General features: G+C 38.2%; 1 protein-coding gene across 10 annotated transcripts in view; it reads left to right on the plus strand.

The window, feature by feature from the left end:
• The window catches only part of GAB1 (GRB2 associated binding protein 1), a 123257-nt gene that overhangs the window by 11939 nt on the left and 89453 nt on the right, over nucleotides 1-21865 (plus strand). For 4 of the 10 annotated variants that reach the window (XR_007458145.1, XM_049632231.1, XM_049632235.1 and 1 more), the window contains exon 2: nucleotides 3344-3416. The exons of 4 other annotated variants lie outside the window; for them this stretch is intronic. Coding sequence is in view for 3 of the 6 variants with exons in the window: in XM_049632231.1 (XP_049488188.1) it covers nucleotides 3344-3416 (73 nt within the window). In the remaining 3 variants the exon portion in view is untranslated. Of the gene's footprint in view, nucleotides 1-3343; nucleotides 3417-14763; nucleotides 15919-21865 lie in introns of those variants that run through there. 2 more of the 10 variants (XM_049632239.1, XM_049632237.1) reach the window with 1 other exon arrangement.

The raw sequence follows: 21865 nt of genomic DNA on the forward strand, positions 1-21865 counted from the left end.
TCCAAGCTGGTATTGTTATTATATTCATTTTTTATTCTGATTTTAAAAGAAATTAATATAAAAACACTTTTTCTGGGCTTCTAAAAAGTTTCATGGGCCCTAGCTCTGTGCCTCCTGTGCCTGATGGGTATGTTGGCTCTGTTACATGGGCATAAATACCTTGGGCCTACTCAGTTATTTTATTGTGTGTCCCTTTTCATAATGGCTTGGATAGCTTATTAAAACAATATTAAGATTTTGTGTTTTAGCCCCTGGTAATAGAAAAATTTATGGAAAAATTGGGTGATATACTCAAAAGGCATATATTTTATATTTATATTTAAAAGCAGAAATTGTAAGGTTTCTTATGTCAAAAATATGTTATATGAGCTATTTTACTAATATGAACTTTTCTTCATGCTGTTTCTGCATGGAACAGTGGTTTTTAGTGGGAGTGGGGAGGTGATTTTGCCTCAAGAGGGGACATTTGAGAATGTCTGGAGACATTTTTAGTTGTCACAACTGGGGGTACTACTGGCCACTAGTGAGTAGAGGCAGGGATGCTATTAAACATTTCTGCATTGCACAGGACAACCCCAATAATAAAGAATTATCTAGCCCAAAATATCAGTAGTGCTGAAGTTGAGAAACCCTATGTAGACGAATTCTTCATAAAACCTAGTTTCTACATGTGTTTTATTTAGTTTATTTTCCTATGTCCATTAAAAGCTATACAGTTGACCCCTGAACAGCATGCCTTTGAACCAAGTGGGCCCACTTAGACATGGAATTTTTTCAGTGACTGTATTGGAAGATTTTTGGAGATGTGCAACAATTTGAAAAACACACAAACCACGTGGCCTAGACTACCAAAAAAAAAGAAGAAGAAAAAGGTACTATTGTAAGGATGCAGTATTTAATACATATAACATACCAAGTATGTGTCAGTTGATGGTTTTATAGGTAAGGCTTTTGGTCAACAGGAGGCTCTCAGTAAAGTTTTGGAGGAGTCAGAAGTTATATGCAAGATTTTCACTAACAACCCCCGGGTTGTTCAAGAGTCAACTGTATTTTAGGTGTAGGATTATGTTGTAGCACTGGAGCCAAACTTTTTTTTTTTTTTTTTTTTTTTTTTTACCTCAGTAAGGCTGAGGAGAACAGTCACTGAGATGGCTGAGCTTGTGAACACACCAGAAGCTGCTACCCAGTAACCTTTCACCAGGGTTTATTTGATAGAATTTCTGTCAAATGGTCTGTTGTCATTTAAATCATTACCCAAATACTCTTTTTTGTCCTTGCTAATCCTAGCCAGAATACAACCACTTGTTGTCTGGGTGGGGAGGGGGATGTTGAGTCATTTATTCATGATTTTTATTACCTCTTGGCTTGAATATCCTCATTCATTGTTCATAAGCCGCCCAGCTTGTTTACTTTTTATAAATTACATGTAATCAGTCCTCTTGCAGGTCTGGCTACTGTAATTGGCAGTAGCCACAGAGCTGGGCTGACGAGTCTGCATTTGTGCTGATGTCTCACATTCAGCTTATATTCTACTCACTGTGCTTTCTTGCCTCTTCCATCTGCTTTTTAAAAGGAAGGTGAAGGGAGAATTGCCACCATGCTCTCTCTTCTCAGATGCTCTGATGGTACTAGTTTATAGTTTAGTCGAGTCCCTGTGTCTTGGGAAGAATCAAGGGTTTGGGACCATGATCTTCAAACTTTTGTAGTGTGTTTAACAATCACCTGGCTAACTTTTAACATGAGGAATCTTGAGCCCTACCCACCTTCTCATATTTAGTAAATTTAGGTAGAAGTCCAGAACACTTTTTAACTCAAGGCCCTGCTGATTCTGATGGAGGTGGTCCCTTAAATTATCCTTCGAGAAATCCTGAGTTGGGCATGGAGGGAAAAAGGGAGAAGAAAGAAAATCCAATAGAAGTAAATACGTATAAAGAGTGGGATAGGAAGGCAAGAACCAAAACTCAGAAAGTAACTTTAGCCTCTCTACTGTAAGATAAAGGAAATATGCTGAGATTCTGTGTGCGTACTGTTTTCTAGCAGTGACTTAGATCAAACTGTCCCCTAAAGAGGACATATTTAGTGGAAGACAAAAGTGAAAGGGAAATTTTAAAAAGGTTAGCATGTGAGAAAGTACCTGAGACTCTCAAAAGACATTATTAAATCAAGGAAGGTATTATGTAACTATTGATTTAAAAAAGAATGTGCATTCCCGAATCAAGCGTTTATGAATGACTTGAAGACAAAGGAGGGAAGGTGAAGAAGGATTAGCTCTTCACCAGAAGTTCTGGTTATTCTGGTTTTTGGATCTGAGAGCATATTATTAAAGTATGGTCCAGATTTCCTAGAATAGTTCTAATTTCAAACACTCTTTCCCATTGTCTTTATTATTCATGTCTTGTTCACCCTAATTTTGGTTAGTTGAGATGTGGTCGATTTATAAAAGAGCATCAAAGCAGTTATACGTGACTAAAGAGGTTCTCTTGTTTTTCAGTGTGTGTGTGTGTCTCTGTGTGTGTATGAGTGTTTAATCTAGACATTCTAATCTAGCTCTTTAAATCTAAACTTTGATTTTAAAGTCCATTTTAGAGAAAGAGAAGACAAGACAAACAGACAAGACAGACTCTATTTAGAAAACTGGTCAAGAAGTGGACTAGGTAGGAGTGGTTATTTAATTTTAGAGGAATAAAGTAAAACCCTTACTTTATTTCCAGCTGCCTACTGAACTTAATCCATTTCGAGAAAGCTGTCTCTGTTTTTTTGGCATATGAGTTCCTTAGGGCAACTTTCTGATTCCATTCAGTTACCTTACAGAAAGCTTGTGACACCCGCCCTACCCCCCACCCACAGGAAAAGGATTTTGGAGAGTTACCTACAAAATGATGGCTATCAGATTTTGTTATATCATTCTTTTTTTTTTTAATGTTTATTAATTTTTGACAGAGAGAGAGAGAGAGACAGAGACAGAGCATGAATGGGGGAGGGGCAGAGAGAGAGAGAGAGAGAGAGAGAGAGAGGGAGACACAGAATCTGAAACAGGCTCCAGGCTCTGCTCTGAGCTGTCAGCACAGAGCCCGACGTGGGGCTCGAACTCACGGACAGTGAGATCATGACCTGAGCCGAGGTTGGACACTCAACCGACTGAGCCACCCAGGTGCTCCTTTGTTAAGTTATTCTTTACCCTGCTCCAACCATCTCTGTGTCAGTATGCATTTTTCCATGCTAGGAACCCAGGCTGTTGTAAAGCTTTTCACCACTATGGTATCATATTGACTGGCTTGCTGATCTTTCCTCCCTCCCTTTTACCATCCTTCATGCTGTCTTCCTTCTCCACTTACTTGCTCAGGAATACTTCAGCCTCTTATGTACTCTGTGCATCTGCTTACAAGATCTGCTGGAATCTCCTCCACATCTGCTTTGTAAGTGTCGAGTATCATTACTGTTATTATATGAAGTGTCCACCACACCCTCTCGTTGCACTGTGAGTCCAAGTAAGTTTGGTTAGTAGATCACTTGGCTCCTGAAGTGTGAGTAGAAGGGCTGTTGCTGGATATGGTGGAGACCTAGAACCAGCTTCTGCCACTTACACCTGGCAACCAAGAAAGGCTAGACTCCTGGGACCTCTACTCTGTGCAAAGAATTGAAAGCAGGACTCACGACTTGCTCTCTTCATTCCAGGTGACCTTATTTCCTTGCTTTCTTGTACTTTTTAAGCCCTGTACTTGGTAACCCTCTTTTGTTATGAGTCTCTTAATATTTCTAGTTATTTTTTCAGATTTTTTTCTATAATTTATTCCAATCCATATGTTCTTTACCATAGTGATAGATGCTTCAGATTTTGTATTTGCTGAAAACAAGGATGAATGCTCTTAGGGAGAACTGTAACATTAAGTAGTCATACAAGTGCAGCATAAAAAAAATATATAGCTTATAAAGTTTCAGTGGGGTATTTTAAATTAAAATTTTCGGGTTTGGGTTTAACTTGGAAAATATATTAGAAAATCTTAGGTAAGCAGATTTGTTGCCCTTTGCATAAGTTACTAGAGGGAAGGGTTTCTTTAATAATTACATATGATTTATTATTAAAGAAAATTACATAGATGGACTTAAAATTTATAGTATATTGATACTTTGGTTATTTATGTTTTAAGGTATAGTTTTTAATGCTCACACATATTTAAATGTTTAATATCTCCCTACTAATTTCAGTGATTCTTAAGCAATTTATGATACTCTTTTATGGTAAGTTTCATACATACTAAATTTTTGAGGAAATTAGTTTTTATTCCTTAGAGAAATAGTACTTGTTGAGAAACCCATGTTTTTCCTAAGGTAAATTGGAGCATGAATATTGAAATATTTTTACTCTTTCAAATAAGTTTCTATTCATTCATGTATGTTTTCAAATAGAATCTGTTGTGTTTCTAAAGGATATATTTCCAAAGCAGAATACATTTTCATAGCTTTGAGATTTTTATTGAAAACCTTAGGGAGAAGAAAATGGCTCAAGAAAGATAATGGCCAGGTTTTCTTAATGTGATGAAAGGAAAAACACTTTTATTACTCTTCCTATTCCTAATGGGAAAAAATGAGGCCCTAGGCAGTTGAACCTAGGAAATACCCTGAGTCCAAGGCCAGCTGGTTTCCACAGACAGAGGCGTGAGCACAGGCTTCTGACCCGGTGCCATTCCCAGCCTGCCATATCCCCCTCTGTCTGTAGTAGGTTGGTGTAATTTCTCACATTCAAACACTTAGACATTGTGAGAGCATTTTAGTTGTCCCCGAGAGCAATGGCAATATGGTAAGTTCACCGCAATCTCTCTTTTTAATTTTTATTTTTAATTGTAAAAAATACATACCATAACAGGTACTGTCGTACCCATTTTTAAGTGCACAGTTCAGTAACAGTGAGTATATTCCCACTGTTGTGCCACCCCAGTGTCTCTTGCCTCTGTCTAATCTGTGTAGCATCAGAAACATCAGAAGGGGCTTCATACCAGCACCATCTGGGGAGGTTGTACACCTCACCTATGTTTACTCCTTCACTGTAGTAGGAAGTTAATTATGTGGGATTTGCTCACCTGAGCCACATCGAAGATCCTACTTGAGTGTACATTTGGAAATCCCATGCCCCTTTCTGCCCCTGAGGAAAAATTCTTTCCTGATCCAGAGTCAGTGTTGAATTTAATCCTGAGCGTATGAGAATGAGTCACCCTGGGGAAGTATGTAATCCCATTTATACCTTTCTTCCAACCTCCCTTTAATTTTTAAACTTAAGATATTAGATCCTGATTTCCTGCGTAAGGTCTGGTGACTGGAGGACTAATTAGGGACTGGGCAATGTTGAGATTGAGATTGTTTGTTTGGAACCAGCACTTTCTGTTCTACTGAAAATGAGTCTCTATGGCCTAAGTTTTAAAATTCAGAGTATGTGTGGAATGTCTGTGTGGATGAAGAAACAAGTTAAATGCTTTTTTGGGAGGCAGGAGGAAAGAAGAGTGAAAATTTTAAGGTAGTCAGATTTTGGGTGGGGGAGATTTGGGGATTTTTAGGATTTATACAAACCAAAGATGACTGACTAGTTGCTCTGTTATTTCTTTATGTACACAAAATAAATACTTGATTTCGGGCTAAAGGGATATTGTTGGATAGTTGTATTAACTGATAAAATAACTGAGTTCTGCTTTTCATTTCAGTTACTGTTATCCATACAATGTGTAACCACTACTTGCATTTCTTTATAGAATGAAAAATATTTCACTGGGAAATTATTTTAAAAGAATACTTGTGAAGTACTTTGTAATCTTCAAGGTACTTGGAATGTGGTACTTAAAGAATATAAATCGTTAACGTTTGTATTTTTATACCCACAGAGGTATATGGGAGTGGAAGTGACTTGAACCTCACGATATCCATTTTTAAAGACAGCATACATTTGAACAAGCCACTCTCCCTAAATGCTTATTTTAAATTGGCAGTGGGTTAGCCAGCAGTCAGTAATTTCACATAGCAAGTGTTTGGCACGCCTGTTTTAACCTGTACAGGTTCACTTCACACAAAGAAAAGAGAGGTGGGGTTACATGGTGGAAGCACCACGTTAGCCTCATTAACATATTCTGAATAACTGTATTTGAACATTTGCCAGCCAAGCTGGGCTATTTGGATGCCTGCCAAATGAGCAATGGGAATTTCTGAGAGGCCCATAGAGATATGAGCCTGTAAAATGTTTACTTTTTCTTCTTGGAAGGGAAACATTTTAGAAGAACAGCTCCCCCCACCCCCAAATGTTTGTTTATTTTTGATAGAGCGCTTGCATGGAGGAGGGGCAGAGGGAGGGAGACAGAGGATCTGAAGTAGGCTCTGTGCTGACAGCACAGAGCCTGATGCGGGACTCGAATTCACAAACTGAGAGATCATGACCTGAGCTGAAGTCAGACACTTAACCTACTGAACCACTCAGGTGCCCCCCCCCTTTTTTTTTTTTAATACCGCAGAAATTTGAGATCTTCTCTTCCCACCACCTTTGTGTATTGTTTTTAGAATATGTACTTTAGGATTTGTCTCAGAAATACCTTTGGTAATCTCTCTTGGATTACATTGAGTTCCTACTCAGCCTGTTTTTGTTCTTTGCAAAATTAGTCCTAAAGCTCTTTCTGTGAGCTGAGCTGGAGAACCTCTTCTGCAGGCTTATCATGTGAACACAGATGGTTGGAACAGGACAGACAGGATAAGCTAGGGCACATGTAGAGTCAACTCCTACCCAGTGGATGCTTGGATGATTAAGATGCCAGCCTGGCTTGGCTCTATAGAGTACAGAAATGGTCTTTCCAAGGTTCTGGCTTTGTGGCCTGCAACTGTGTCCAGAAATATTTTTTTGGCTTTGTGTTGACACCTTCTGGCTGAAACCACAACTTGGGGCTCTAAAACTAGTTAAGGGAGTAGTCAGCTAAAATCAGGGGTTCTCAGATATTGTGATGCGGCAGATTATAAAGGTAAGAAAATGAGGCAGCACATATGCTTAGTTCTATAGTTCTTATTTTGGGGGCAGGTCAGGGGAGTATCAGAGTACCAGGGAGCTTTTTCAAAAACCATTCACCTTGATTGTTTGTTCCTGTTCACTTATTGCAGTAAAGGGTGGAATGACAACGTAATGAGGGGGCATTTGAATCTACAATCTGTTGAAACCATGGGTGCTTACCACTGTGTGGTAATTTCCATAGTTTAGGCCAGTTTGCAACCCTGTGTCTCTTATTCTTTTGAATGGAAAGGTGTAGCATGGTAACACTAACTCTCACTGCTCCTATGAAAGATTTTAAAATAATATGTTAAATCTACCTTTAATAGGCTTGCCAAAAGAGGGTTTTTTTCCTACTTGGAGCTTTTTTTTTTTTCTTTGTCTCGTCAAAGATGGTTCTTAAGACTGACTTTTTAAAATCACACAAATACAGTATATTGAAAACAGGAAAGAAAAATTTTATTATAGCTATTAAAAAAAACCAAACTTTAAAAAATGAGAACCTGGGGAAGAACTCTGGTACATTGTCAAGTCCTAAATTTTTAAGAAGTATTATAATGAGCATATGTATTTATATTTTATATGCCAATCATGTATGTGTATATAAATATATATACTTTTAAATTTCTAGGCTGAAGTTACCACATTTCAGCTAGTTTTTGTTGAACTTCATTGATTTACTTGTAATTTTTTGAATAGTGTGTGTGATTTATATTTTTACAAAATCACTATCTACTCTTAACCTAGTATATAAATGTAACTGAGTCTTCATAGTTTTGTTTTTTTTCTGGTTGATTCATAACAGCCCTTTTAAAAGAAAAAATTTATAGATGAATGTAATCATGAAGCAATATGATATTAATGAGTGCCTTTGATCATCACTTCAGTATTTATCTTTTTTATCATAAAATGTTAAATATTGTGTTTGTGGAGTTTCTCTCTTATGTCAGTTTATTGTGTTATGGGAATAGTTATGGAATATTACCAGTTCCATGTTTTGTACATGTTTAACATCTCTGAGGGTGGTAGATATAAAATCTGTTTCTCAAACAGGTACATGCATGAAACAATTTATTCAAGTCCTGTAACAACGCTAGTGAAACTTGAGTTCTGGCACTAGGCCCACATTTAAGCTGATAGGGTGCGTGTGCTTGTGTGCGTGTGTGCGTGCGTGTGTGAAAAAGATACTAATCATTGATGGTTTCTTTAGAATGTGTTAAGATTTTTAGGTCCAAATATGAGTCATTCAGTAGGTATATAAGATTTTAAAAACTGAATGAAATGTAGATACTGACTTTTGTGTCCCTTTTAATTAATTTTAGTGACTCATTAGGTGGTATTTGTGGGGATACATATAATAATTTCTTCATTGGTTTTTGCATTCTCCACATTTTAGTAACAAAGTGCTGGGAATGAAATGTGAATGAAGAGGCTACCTTCAGGTATAGTGAGGTTTATTTAGCTCATTTAACCATTGCTCTGTCTTACCCTCCTGTTAGGTGCTCCCTAGCTCCCTGGCATATTTACATATTATATAATCCAGACTGGTTTGTCCTGTTTGGTAGGTTTGTTATAAACTGCAGGGCTAAGTAAATGGGCGATAACATTTTAAATGGCATTAGAAGTTAAACAGTACTTGAGGAGTGATGTAGCAGAGGGCCCCAGCTGTCAGGTGCTCTCGGGTCTGCCTTCTTTCAGGCCATTTCCGTTTTCTTGTGGGTAACAGTAAATAAACACGAAACTGTAGTAATGCCTGGCCAGAGGACCACTCCATTTTACAGATGACATCCCACATGCATTTCTGATACTGAAAATGTCTGATTCTGAAAGTAGGTATTAACTGTGTCCATTAATTACTTGTATACATAGGCAGAAACCACCAAATCAAACTGGTAGAACCATTTTCATCTGGCTTTGCCCAGTATGAAAACAGTGAAGGAGGAAGGTAACTAGATGGGTTTTGTTCCCCTCCTCCCTCCGTGTATAATGAGAGAACATTTCCACATGCTTTGTGGTGAGCATTTCTTATGGCTGCACACTACTGGGTTAAGCCAACATATGGAGCTTAACTTATCCCCAGTTTATGGGGCTATTGGTTTTTTTAAAGCATCCTCTGACCTTACTTGTTTAACTTTGTGAAAGGTATTCATCTCATGCGAGTGCTCTAAACCCTCTGTAGGGCTGTGTCCCCTTGAGCAACGAGTACGGAGTACGTCCTTCTCACGTTCACTCATCAGGTCCCCAGCTGGAAACTGGGATCTCCTGGTGGGTGTGGAAGTCTTTCCTGGAATGCCCCTCCCCTCCATACAGGGCTGCTTTGAGGTTTGCACGGTACCTAGTGCCTCAGGGTGTTTGTTAAACTTACAGTGGGTGGTGGTGGTGACAACCTTGCCCTGCCATGCTGCACGCTCCAGTCCCTCTACTCTCTCACCTGTTTCAATCTCAGGGGTTCTCTTTGAGCCAAGAGACTGGGGACCCTAACATAGAAGATCCTCAGTTTAACAGCAGCCTGCTTTTTCCTTGTGAGTCCATGCTTAGTTTGAAGTATGCTAAAAGAGGTTCTCATTTCTGTAGGTCAGGCAGGTTGCAGCCTGCTTGAGTTTTTAGTATCTCTGGTTAATAATGTTTGAGCATAGAAGAGGAAATGGCTCTTTTATGAATGTTGCATAAAACTCTGTGGCCTTGTGCAAATGATCTAACTTCACGTGAATCCTGCCTTATAGACAGAATCTGCATTTGTGTGAGTCGATTCACCACCCTGTGTGCTAGTCTGAAATAATGAGTGTTGGAATCATCCCACATTTAGCACATACACTTATTTTATGTATTTATTTTTATTTTATTTTATTATTTATAAATTTAAATCCAAGTTGGTTAACATATAGTGTAATAATGGTTTCAGGAATAGAATTCAGTGATTCATCACTCACATATAATGCCCGGTGCTCATCCCAACAGGTGCCCTCCTTAGTGCCCACCACCCATTTAGCCCATCCCCTCCACCCAACATCCCTCCAGCAACCCTCAGTTTGTTCTCTGTATTTAAGAGTCTTTTATGGTTTGCGTCCCTCTCTGTTTTTATCTTATTTTTCCTTCCCTTCCCCTGTGTTCATCTGTTGTGTTTCTTGAATTCCACATATGAATGAAATCATACGATATTTGTCTTTCTCTGACTGACTTATTTCGCTTAGCGTAATACACTCTAGTTCCATCCATGTTGTTGCAAATAGCAAGATTTCATTCTTTTTGATCGCTGAGTAGTAGTCCATTGTGTGTGTGTGTGTGTGTGTGTGTGTGTGTGTGTGTGTACATACACCACATCTTCTTTATCTATTCAGCAGTCAGTGGACATTTGGGCTCTTTCCATAATTTGGCTAGCACATACATTTTCTTAAAAAAAAACAGAACTCAGAGCTGGGAAAATTTTCAAACAGTTCACATTCTTCTGATTCTGATTTTTTTAATGTTATTTTTGCTATTTTAAATTTGCTTTTATTGTTTGAAATCAGAAATACATTTTTTATTCTAACTTTTTATTTTGGAACTGAAGATTTAAAACTTATATCCGTGGAATTACCATTGTGTCAGTGGTTAATTATCGTAATTTATAATCACAAGATGGTGAGACCTTTGGAGGATAAAATGGAAAATAAAATTAGGTTCGGACAAGGAATTCTACTTGGATATTGCAAAAATCGGAAAAAAAAAGGGAATGAATAACTGGCAACACAAACCCGTTTTCCTGTAAGTTCCTTTTTCCCAATCCCTTGCCATCATGCTAAAAAAAGTTTTCTTGCAAGTTGATTTTTCTCAGAATCCTGCTGCTTACTGTTAGTAATATTTTTTTTCATGTGCCAGAGTTTTGTTTTTCATGTGATTTCTGCAGTGTGATTTCTTACTGAAAATATTTTTTTAAGTGCAGTGGCAAAAGTTCTTGATAATAAGCCAAAAGGAAAATTTAATACGGACTTCTGTACAGTTTAGTTATAGTGATTAGGGGGAATTAAGTGTATTATCCAAGGTGAATGAAGTTAAATTATTATAGGAGAAATAATTCTAATTGAAGAAGAACTATGAGTGCTCATTTTCAGTTTCAGAAATTACATTTTTTAGTTTCTACCTGGTCTTTCCCTCCAAGGATGCATATTTTTAAGATTTTTCTATCAGGCTAACGCAGGGTGATGCCACTAACTGAACCAGCTTAATGGGATGACATCATGGTTTCCTTGGGAATAATTAAGCAGGGTAAAAATTCAAGTCTTGAAGAGGGCGTGATTGGACTTCTTGAGCAGTATGATACTTTAAAATACTTCGAAGATACTCTAACTGAATGCTTTTAAGGGGATAGCTAGTGTTCTGCATCTCTCAGTCTGATAGGAAAAAAGAAATCATGTTTTAGATACTACTATTAAAACAGCATGTGATTTTTTTCCTCCTGTTATTCTTTTAAGAAATGATTTCAGAAATGGTCAAGAACATCTTGTTCAGCAGCTCACTCTGACTCCTTGACTTACTGGGAGGCTCTCACTACATTTGTTTACTTTATAAATCTTACAGTGGCCTTTGACCAAAAGTAATAAAATGTTACCTGACCTGTTCTATCAGTCAGGATTCTCAGTTGTAAGCAACAAAAACCCTGGCTAATTTCATGAGAAAAGGAGTTTATTAAAGACATTAAGTAGTGCACAGTGTCTCTGGAAAGCTGAGGACCTAGCTTAGAAGCACATCAGTCAGGAACTCCCTCCACTGGGGGAACACATCATCCCTGCCTCACAGGCCATGACCATAGGCCCCGCGTCTCCTACTACCACCACCGTTGACAACTAGATACTGAACACTGCCATTGCTACCTCTGCAAGCTGCATTTGCTGCCCCAACCACAGACCCAGATTTTGTGCAGTTCTTATTTCTTGAGATTTCTTGAGATTTAAAATCTGGAATGAATTTGGTAGAACCAGTGTACCTGATTGTGTACCTGCACTCTGTTGCATGGTAGCTAAGAAACCAATTATCTGGAATTTTCTGCCTTTGTAGTATTAGGGTTAATGATTTTCCGAAGATAGGGAGGGGAGTGCAGATGCTGGACATCCTAAAAGAATCCTATAAGCCTACAGTTCCAGGCATATTGGGGGTAGAGGTAGAAGGATTCAAAATAAGGACAACAGGGGCACCTGGGTGGCTCACTTAGTTAAGCATACAACTATTGATTTTGGCTCAGGTCATGATCTCAGGGTTTGTGAGTTGAGCCCCACATCTAGCTCTGTGCTGACAGTGTGGAGTCTGGAGTCTGCTTGGGATTTTCTCTCTCTCCCTCTCTTTGCCCCTTCCCCACTGTGCTTGTGCACGCACGCTGTCTCTCTCAGGGTGAATAAAATAAACTTAAAAAAAAAATAAGGACAGCAACTACCCTCCTACAGAACTTACAATGTCTGCTAATAATAGGTATGAGGAAAAAATGTCATAACAAAACCCATAATTTCTCAGTATTCTCATCTCAGCAGCTTCCACAGACATAAAAGCAAGCACTCTGTTTATTAAACAGCTGTTGTGTGCTGAGTGGTGGTTTTTTTTTTTTTTATCTCTAATCCATAAAACAACCTTGAAAAGTAGACATTATTGCCCTTATTTTTACAGGTAAATAAACTGGTGTTCCAAGGTAACTTCCCCAAATTACATAGCTGGTATATGTCAGTGCTGAAATTCAAACTCATTTGTGTCTGTTCCAGAACGCCTCTTCTTTCTACTGTTCCGGCTTTGTCCTCCCAGAAATTTTGTGAAAGAGCACATACAGCCTCCCTGATTTAAACCAGAAGTTTTTGTGGGTGCTTCTGCATTGTTTCCCTTAATCCAGTACTTACCATTTATCATGAATTGGGAGACCCTCCTCGGCTCAGGAGAGGGACTGGGGCTAGAGCTGCAGATTCAGGAATGATAAGAGCCTAAGTGTCCCTGGGTGCTTTGGACATCTATGCCATCTTCCTGGAAGAATCTGTTGAGTGAGAGGAGTTGGTGAGACCTTGCAGAACACTAGTTTGTCACGTGGATCAGGAGAGAGGAAGCAGCAAAAGACACAGTGACGGTCACTTGGTAGGAGGAGATCAGAGTAGGTACTTGTTAGAAGAGTTTATAAGAAGGAGGGTGTGGTTGAGATTCAGGTGCTTCAGGAATCGAAATAGAATGAGGTAGAAGATAGCCACTGAGGTGAACTGGCCAAGCAGGAAGGTATGGTGGCCTTTCATAATTTGGAATAATATTCTCCGAATCTTACCCTGCTCTGTTAACCTACCATAGTGCAGTGATGGAAACATCATCCTGTATTTTAGGTTCACATACTCCACGGACATGTACAATTTTGTGTTTAAATTTTTAATTCCTTTTTAAATAATGCTTTGGTAGTCGTTGGGGCCACACCCGTAGAGTGAACAGTCCAGGTGGACTAGAGTTTTCCCTACATCCCATTCCCTACATCACATTTATTTATTTAAAGACCATCGTGCCTCAAGAGTGACTTAGATTGACTCCCTGTCAGTCTTGTTATTTTACGTCTGCCCACATGGAAGCTAATCGTCCACTTTCCTTCCTACTCACGCGGACTTGTGAAATCTTCCAACCTCTTATGCTATTTGTTTGTCTTTTGCAAATCAGAGGAGCATCATGTCACCTTGAAACATCCTTCGAATTAAACTTCAGAAAGGATGAGTGATTAAAATTTAACTTTTTATAGTTTATTTAATTCTTCCCTCTCCAGAGAACCTCTTTAGAGTACACAGGCATAGGAAGAGTGAAAATAAAAGTATTCCTGAATGGGTTATAGAAAATTATGGGGAAAATTGGAGAGGTGTTGGAGTAGATTTTAAAAAACATTGTTTTTAATGTTTTATTTATTTTTGAGAGAGAGACAGAGTACGAGCGGGGGAAGGGCAGAGACACACACACACAGAATCTGAAGCAGGCTCCAGGCTCCAAGCTGACAGCACAGAGCCCGACGCGGGGCTCGAACTCACGAACCCGTGAGATCATGACGCGAGCCGAAGTCGATGCTCAACCGACTGAGCCACCTAGGCGCCCCTGGAGTAGATTTTAATGTCTGTAAGGTTATATGTCCGGAGCAGAGTCTGTTTTGGATGAGCCCTGAGCAGGATAGCTTTTTCCTGATTGAGGTACAGCTTATCTTGTCTGTTCCTGATCACAGCACAATTTCTCCTTTGTTTCAGAGTGATGGTATTTCCCTCCTCTCAGACCTTTTTGGTTACTATACAGCCCTAGTGTTTGCTAGTTCACTCCTTAGCCCTGGTCAATGCCAGTCATCTCTGCCCTACACTAGGAGGTATTGGGATTTGTTAAAAGGGAGTAGGGGAGATGAAAATAAAAGTTCTCCCTGCATCTCCTTTTTAGTTATTTCTGTCCCTCATCTCTTCTCACCTCAATGATGAAATGAATGTAGATAAAGGAAGAAAGAGAGGGAAATGATATCTAATATTTTAAAATTCTTTTCCTTTTCTGTTCATCAAACCTTTCCCCTCTCCCCCTCATCCCTATTCTTATTTCTTACCCTCCAATATCTGTCTTCCCTGTTAGAATGTAAGCTCCCGAGGTAGAAAAAAAACCCATGTCACACCATGTCAGTTTTGGTCTCTGGTATGCCCCCCATTGCCTAGCATAGGGCCTGATGTATAGAAGGCACTGGGAATGTGCTTGCTTGGTCAACGAGTGAAGAAAGGAAGCCATGGGAGTAAACCATTATTTCTGTCAGTATCATTCTTGACAACTCTATCCTGGTCTGATTTCTTACTCTGCCCCCCCAAATCTCTAATCCTGAAGGAACCTGCCTCCTGGACAACATCAAGAGGATGGTTCTCACAGTATGGTGCTGGACACATTTTCCTATGGTGGATTTTTCTGCATAGTGATTATTCTGTTGGAACTTTGTACTTAAGGAAGCTTTTGTGGGTTGGTCAGAGAAGTGAACCATTATGTTTACAACATTGTTTCAATGGGCAAATGCATTCTGAGTTCAAATGAATCTACTTATATACAGACTTTTGGATTACAACCTTTCCATTAGTTGGAGACTACCATTGCATGATCTCCCATTCAGGCTTTTATTCATTACTAATATGTAAATGAACAATAAGCCATTTCTTTGTAGAAGGACCAGAGCCAGAAGTCTTTCTTTCTGAGATTATAAACTATTACATTAAAATGAATTTCATTCATCCAACAAACATGGTAGTTTATTTCAAATGTATTTATAGAGTGCCTAGCACATACTGGGTTTTGTACAAAGGATTCACATGTGGATAAAATAGGGACTGTATCCTGGTAAGGTCACAGCCAGGTTTCCATTTAAATAGGAATTGGATTCATAGAGCCCACAAGGTCACTTCCAGCTCTGAAATTCAGTAATTCCCGAGTTTTGAATTGCTCTATTCATTGACGCATTTTCCTTGTCATATGGGGCTCTATTATAAAATGTATTTTTAGATAATACTAGAGAAAGCATTGGCATTCACGAGTAGCAATTAATGGCAGCAAACCCACCTTTACAGTTTTTAAGTAATTCTAAATCTGTTTTTATTATTAGCAATGAGAAATCTAGGGGAAAAAAACACTTATTTTCATTCTCGCTTCTTTCATAGAAAGAATGAAGCAAGATACATGATGAAATTGACGTAAAAATACACTGAATGACTGGGACTTTAGTTTGAAAGCGTGTATATTCCACAAGGGTAACATATATAAGTGTTGGGATTAACAAATATTTTTGTTTTTTCTGAATGCTCTTCTGCAGTTTTTGAACAGTTTATAGCAAGTATGCGTCACTTTCCCACCGCCATCGTTGAACATACTCACGTTCATGTGCATACAACGCAGTATTTCTTCAGATAAGTAAACATATTAGTGAGGTATGTGTCTTTCCTCAAATCATTTACCCATGTGTCTTAATAAATAACTTGATTGGGGCGCCTGGGTGGCGCAATCGGTTAAGCGTCCGACTTCAGCCAGGTCACGATCTCGCAGTCTGTGAGTTCGAGCCCCGCGTCAGGCTCTGGGCTGATGGCTCCGAGCCTGGAGCCTGCTTCCGATTCTGTGTCTCCCTCTCTCTCTGCCCCTCCCCCGTTCATGCTCTGTCTCTCTCTGTCCCAAAAATAAATAAAAAACGTTGAAAAAAAAAATTATTAAAAAAAATAAATAAATAACTTGATGAACAAAATCTAGTTTCTGGGAATTGGAATGTGGAAAATTTGGATATTTAGATAAAAAATTCTATAGATATTTATAAAATATACTAAGAACTCTGTGGAGCAAAAAATAAGACTTTCTTGAGCTTTCTGACTTGTGACTTGTATTCTGTCAAAACAGTCTTATTCTGCCCTGAAACTTAAAAAGTTACCTGGTAGTTAATTTCAAATATTGGAACCACAAACTTCCTTATTGATAGATCTCTGATTTTTATTGAAAGTTTGTAATTCAAGTAATATAACTTGTTTCTGGCAAGTGAGTTAATGACTGTTTCCTCCCAGCACCTGGAGAAAACAGGTACTATATCTAGCTTCTAGAATTCCGTGTTATGATCAGGGTTTTCCCTGAATTAGTATCTAGAGTTAAATTTGCAAATGAGTTTTAGAGTGTTATTTTTTTTCTCTACAATAACTACTAATAAACTACATGTTTTATTGCCTTATTGGTTTCCTATTCATCATTTTAGCAGTTTCTTTTAATGTAAAAATCAATCACTAGCTAGAATATGGTCCCCATAATTACAGGAGATTGAAAACCCACATTTGAGGAGTAATTCGGTTTTAGAGAAAGAACAATTTATAAATTATTCATTAGTTGGCTTCTGTGGTCCTTTATTCTTTGTTATTTCATTTAATGCAGAATGGTAACTCATACAGGTATATAACACAGTGCTTCTGTTGACAAAAAGAGATCATTATCTAGAGTTGGCAAGAATCTTGCATTACTAAAACAAACTGGGTGCATATTAACTTGGTTTAATCAGTACTTGTTAGTGTTTCACCATTATAGGAATTGAAAGTAGAGGCACTTCCACAAGTTTATTGGAAGATTGTTTTTAACTAAAGTTTCTGTTTTAGGAGAAAATCACATTGCAAAGTAATGATTCACATTTAAAATGAGAGGAATGCTTTTCTTGATGACTGGCAAATACTAGGTACACAATAAGTAATAGTTTCATTTACGACAGAGAAGGTAAATATTCAGATTTAGAAGTTAAGGTCACCTCACAGGTCACAGATCTGCACATCATGAGGCATTTTCCTTCAATTTGTGTACACGGTGCAAAATTGGTAAGCTTTTAATCGTTTTACATGCACTCGTGTTTTTTTCTTTCATTTGCTTTTACTCTTTTTTTTTTAAATTTTGTTTTAATGTTTATTCATTTCTGAGAGAGAGAGAGAGAGAGAGAGAGGGAGAACACGAGTGGGGGAGGAGCAGAGACAGAGAGAGGGAGACACAGAATCTGAAGCAGGCTCCAGGCTCTGAGCAGTCAGCACAGAGCCCAACACAGGGTTCGAACTCAAGAACCATGAGATCGTGACCTGAGCCAAAGTCGGAAGCTTAACCATGCCCCAGTTTGCTTTTACTCTTAAAATGAACTTTTGCTTAAGCTAGGTTTTTGCTTGTGATGAGTCAAGCTTTGCTTATACTTAAGTTTTTCTAAGTTCACTGTGTATAGCAAAGCACACAATCAGAAATTTATGACAAATATGACCCTGAAGAGGAAATCTTGAGCTTTCTAAACTCGGAGTCTTTCTCAGGGAGACAGATTAAATTAAATACTAATATGAGGCCCACTTTGTGTAATTAAGAACAAATAAATCAGCTACCAACACAAAACAAAAACCAGCATCTGAAAATATGTGATTTGTCTTTTTTTATGCAGTCTTAGAAAACAACACTCCCAGTATAGAATGGAATGGAATGCAGCATTCCCAGGTTTCAAAAAACAATGCCATTTGAAAATTACACCTGATGCCATGTAAAAGAAACTGATTCTTTATACTAATAATTTTACCTTATGTTCAAATACTGAGCTTCATATAACTTGTGTTTACCATTTATTTAATACCTGAAATGAATCTTGAGTTGGGGGATTAAGAAGATAAGCAGATGCATTTCTTCTAGGAATATTCTAGTGCACTGAATCTTAAACTTAAAAATGTCAACCTGCTATTATGTTCTATGCATATGTGATGTCCTCTATACGTAGTTAATACATATATCTGGTGAAAAATCTGTTAGGGCATTAACTAGGTATCAATTCTATATAAACATAAATATTCAAATGGATTAATTTTATTTTTTGTAACAGCCTTATTGAGATATAAATCATGTACTGTAAAGTGTACATGTACCCTTACGTAGTGTACAATTAAGTGGGTTTTAGTATATTCACAGGGTTATGTATCTATCACCACTAATTCCAGAACATTTTTATCACCTCAGAAAAGAAACCCCATACGCGTTAGCAGTCATTCTCCATATCGCACCCCCGGCTAACCCCCCACCAGCCTTAGGCAGTCACTAATCCATCCATGTGGATTTGCCTATTCTACATATTTCATATGATGGAATTATATAATATGTGGTCTTTTGTGTCTGGCTTCTTTCGCTTGGCATAACGTTTTTAAAGTTCCACGTTGTGGCATATTTTAGAACCTCATTCCTTGCTATTGCATGGATATATCACAGTTTGTTTCTCCAAAGTAGATTAAATTATTTTTGAATTGAAAATTTGGCAATCCTCAAAGCCCTCTGTAACTTTCCCAGGCTTCTTTCTCTTTCTTCTCTCTCTCCACATCCCGCACCTTTCATGGCTGGGTTTTCACTGTACTATTTCCTTGTTTGAGGAATATCTCAAATGCTACGTTCTGAAATTTTTTTCCTCAATTGCTTGAGTAATAAGTAATCTCTTTCCTTCAAATTCTCACAGCTCTTCGTCTTTGCCATAGTTTCAACTTGTGTTTTGGTTATTTATATACGTGTCTCTCATTTCATATCTTAATGCATCAGACCAGGGACATTTCTGTTGCCATCAGAAATAACCCTGCAAATAGCCAAAAATCAATACATAGTTTTTAACGTAATGAATGAGATCATTGAAGATCACTTGGGTGTCATAAACCAAGGCTGTCATTCATAGTTATTATTTCTAGTTGGGATGCCAAAAACTGTCTTAGGAATTAAAGAAGATAACTATGTTTTTGGAAAAACCTATCTTCTCATTATTAATGCAGTGATTTAGTGTCTGGTACATAATTGGAACTCAGTAAATGTTTCTTGAGTTGGACCTGGTATCCGGTAGCAGGACTGGGTAAATTTTCAATGTCTCTAGAAAGGAAATTCTATATTTGTTTATAAAGACATTTAGAAACCCCAAGTTTAAAAGAGAGAGAGTGTGGAGCACCTGGGTGGCTCTGTCGGTTAAGCGTCAGACTCTTGATTTCGGCTCAGGTCGTGATCTCAACAGTTCATGAGATCAAATCCTACGTCGGGCTCTGTGCTGACAGTGAGGAGCCTGCTTGGGATTCTGTCTTCCCCTCTCTCTCTATGCTCCTCCCCTGCTCTTGCTCTCTCTCTCTCTCTGAAAATAAAATTAAAAATAAATAAAAGAGAAAGAGTGATAAAGTGAGAGCATATGTTGGTCAAATGAGGAAAAGGCAGGAGTGCCACGGAGGAGTTGCTTTTCACTGTCCTATTTACATATGTCAGTAATTACTTGCTTTTTTCTTTTTTCTTCCAGAGAAGTAAGTTCTAGTTACTACATAAGACTTAATAAAACAGACTGCAATAAGTTGTCCTGTAAGTGCAAGGTCTGAAGGTACATCTTCCATCTTTTTTGAAGCCCTATTTGGACCAGCCTTACGTCAGGAGTACAGTTGTAAATTTGGATGAAGGTCTTTACGTTCCGACAAGGGGGCCGTCCACAAAATGCTCTTCTAGGGTGCCACGGGGATCTTGATTCTGAACTAGTACTTTCAGCCACATCCATAGGGCTTTAAAGGAAGGAAGATGTTATTGGTGGGTCTAGATTTTGAAGAAAAAGAGTAAACAGGGGTTCCTGTCAGCATGGCAAACAATTTCTTACTTTCTAGTGTTTATTACTTTATGTGGTCAAAGATCAGAGAAAGGGAAGAAGTAAGCACCAGACTCTTGAGGTTCGCTTAGTTTCTTTTTTCCCCATGACAGTTGTCCCCAGAATAGGACTGTGCTGTTTTTGGAGTAGGTGATGGTACTCCATCATTTTGTGATTATATTTAAAACTTAGATTATTTAAACAATTTGAAAACTCCTTATTGTAGGAATTGTAATATAAAAGTTTCATTTTTATCTTCTCTATTCCCACCCCTCTAAGTTACTATAGATATGCCAAATTTCTATAACTATATACAATCAAAATATTTTCATTATGAAACATATAAGCAGTTGTTCTTGGGAGTAGATTTCCTTTAGTGGTTTTTTGGTTATATTTTGTGCAGCTCTCAAAACTTTGTTCCTCTTTATTTATTTATAATGTTTATTTATTTATTTTGAGAGAGAGAGAGAGGGAGAGGGAGAATCCCAGGCAGGCTCCATGCTGTCAGGACAGAGCCCGATGTGGGGCTTGATCTCACAAACTGTGAGATCATGACCTGAGCCAAAATTAAGAGTCGGATGCTTAACCAACTGAGCCACCAGGTGCCCTTGTTCCTCTTCATTTAATAATAACTTACAAAGTTATCTTTATTTTCCTTTGTCTAAATTCATCTGTTTTTATGTGTAATTTTCCCACGTGATCTTTTATTTACTTAATTATTTGCTGTGACTCGAGGACATATAAAGAAACACCGACCCTTCCTAACATTTTCTTGCATTTTAAACCACTCTGTTGGCACTGAGAAAAGGCAGTTTTTTTCCCAGTTGGTACATTCTTTACAAGGTAAGAATCAGGGCAAGGAGAAAATATCCTATTGCTCTAGTAATTCCTGCAAAAGGTCAGCCTCAATAATGAAAGATGAAAAAGAAGTTTTGTAGTGTTTGTTCTTTTACAAATTCCTATCTGGAGAAAACATAATATATACATGATTTCCTGATAACTGCCTTTGGTGTCCAAAATACGATATTGTTGCATGATAATCTGACATTGCTTCCTGTTTCTGAAGGAATGATTGGATGTGAAGCCAAACTGCTTGCTAAACCAGGAAACTGCTACTTCAAAATGCACAGGAAATCAGACTGCTTGAGCAGTTGTGCTGAGGCACAAGGCTAACTGTAAACTGTATAGGCTGCATGTCTTCCCACTGTTGTGGCTGTTTTTAAAAACCAGCTTCAAGGGACGCCTGGGTGGCCCATGATCGCATGGTTTGTGAGTTTGAGCCCTGCATTGGGGTCTGTGCTGACAGCTCAGAGCCTGGAGCCTGCTTCAGATTCTGTGTCTCCCTCTCTCTTTGCCCCTCCCCCGCTCATGATCTGTCTCTCTCTCTCTCTCTCTCTCATAAATATTGAAAAATAAAAAATTAAAAAAAAAAACAGCTTCAAATAAGTGAAAGGCCTAGTGTTAGTATAATGCCACTAAAACTAATGAATAAGAATTACAGAGTTGACTGAATATAAAGGAGACATCTGTAACAATGAGAGCTGAGCAACAGAGCTCTCCAAAATCTAGCGTGCTCCCTGTCCATTCCTGTAAGCATTCATACAGGTCCTGGATGAGGACCTGCTTAGGTAGTGATTGGTTAGGGGCCTGGTGAGATGAGAAGCAGGTGGCAACATCCATAATTTGAAGAACATTCAATAAATAGACTACTTCCTAAAATACTGAGTATAGTGAGAATATAAGGGCACATA

Source organism: Panthera uncia, chromosome B1, assembly GCF_023721935.1.
Source record: "Panthera uncia isolate 11264 chromosome B1, Puncia_PCG_1.0, whole genome shotgun sequence".
Lineage (NCBI taxonomy): Eukaryota > Metazoa > Chordata > Mammalia > Carnivora > Felidae > Panthera > Panthera uncia.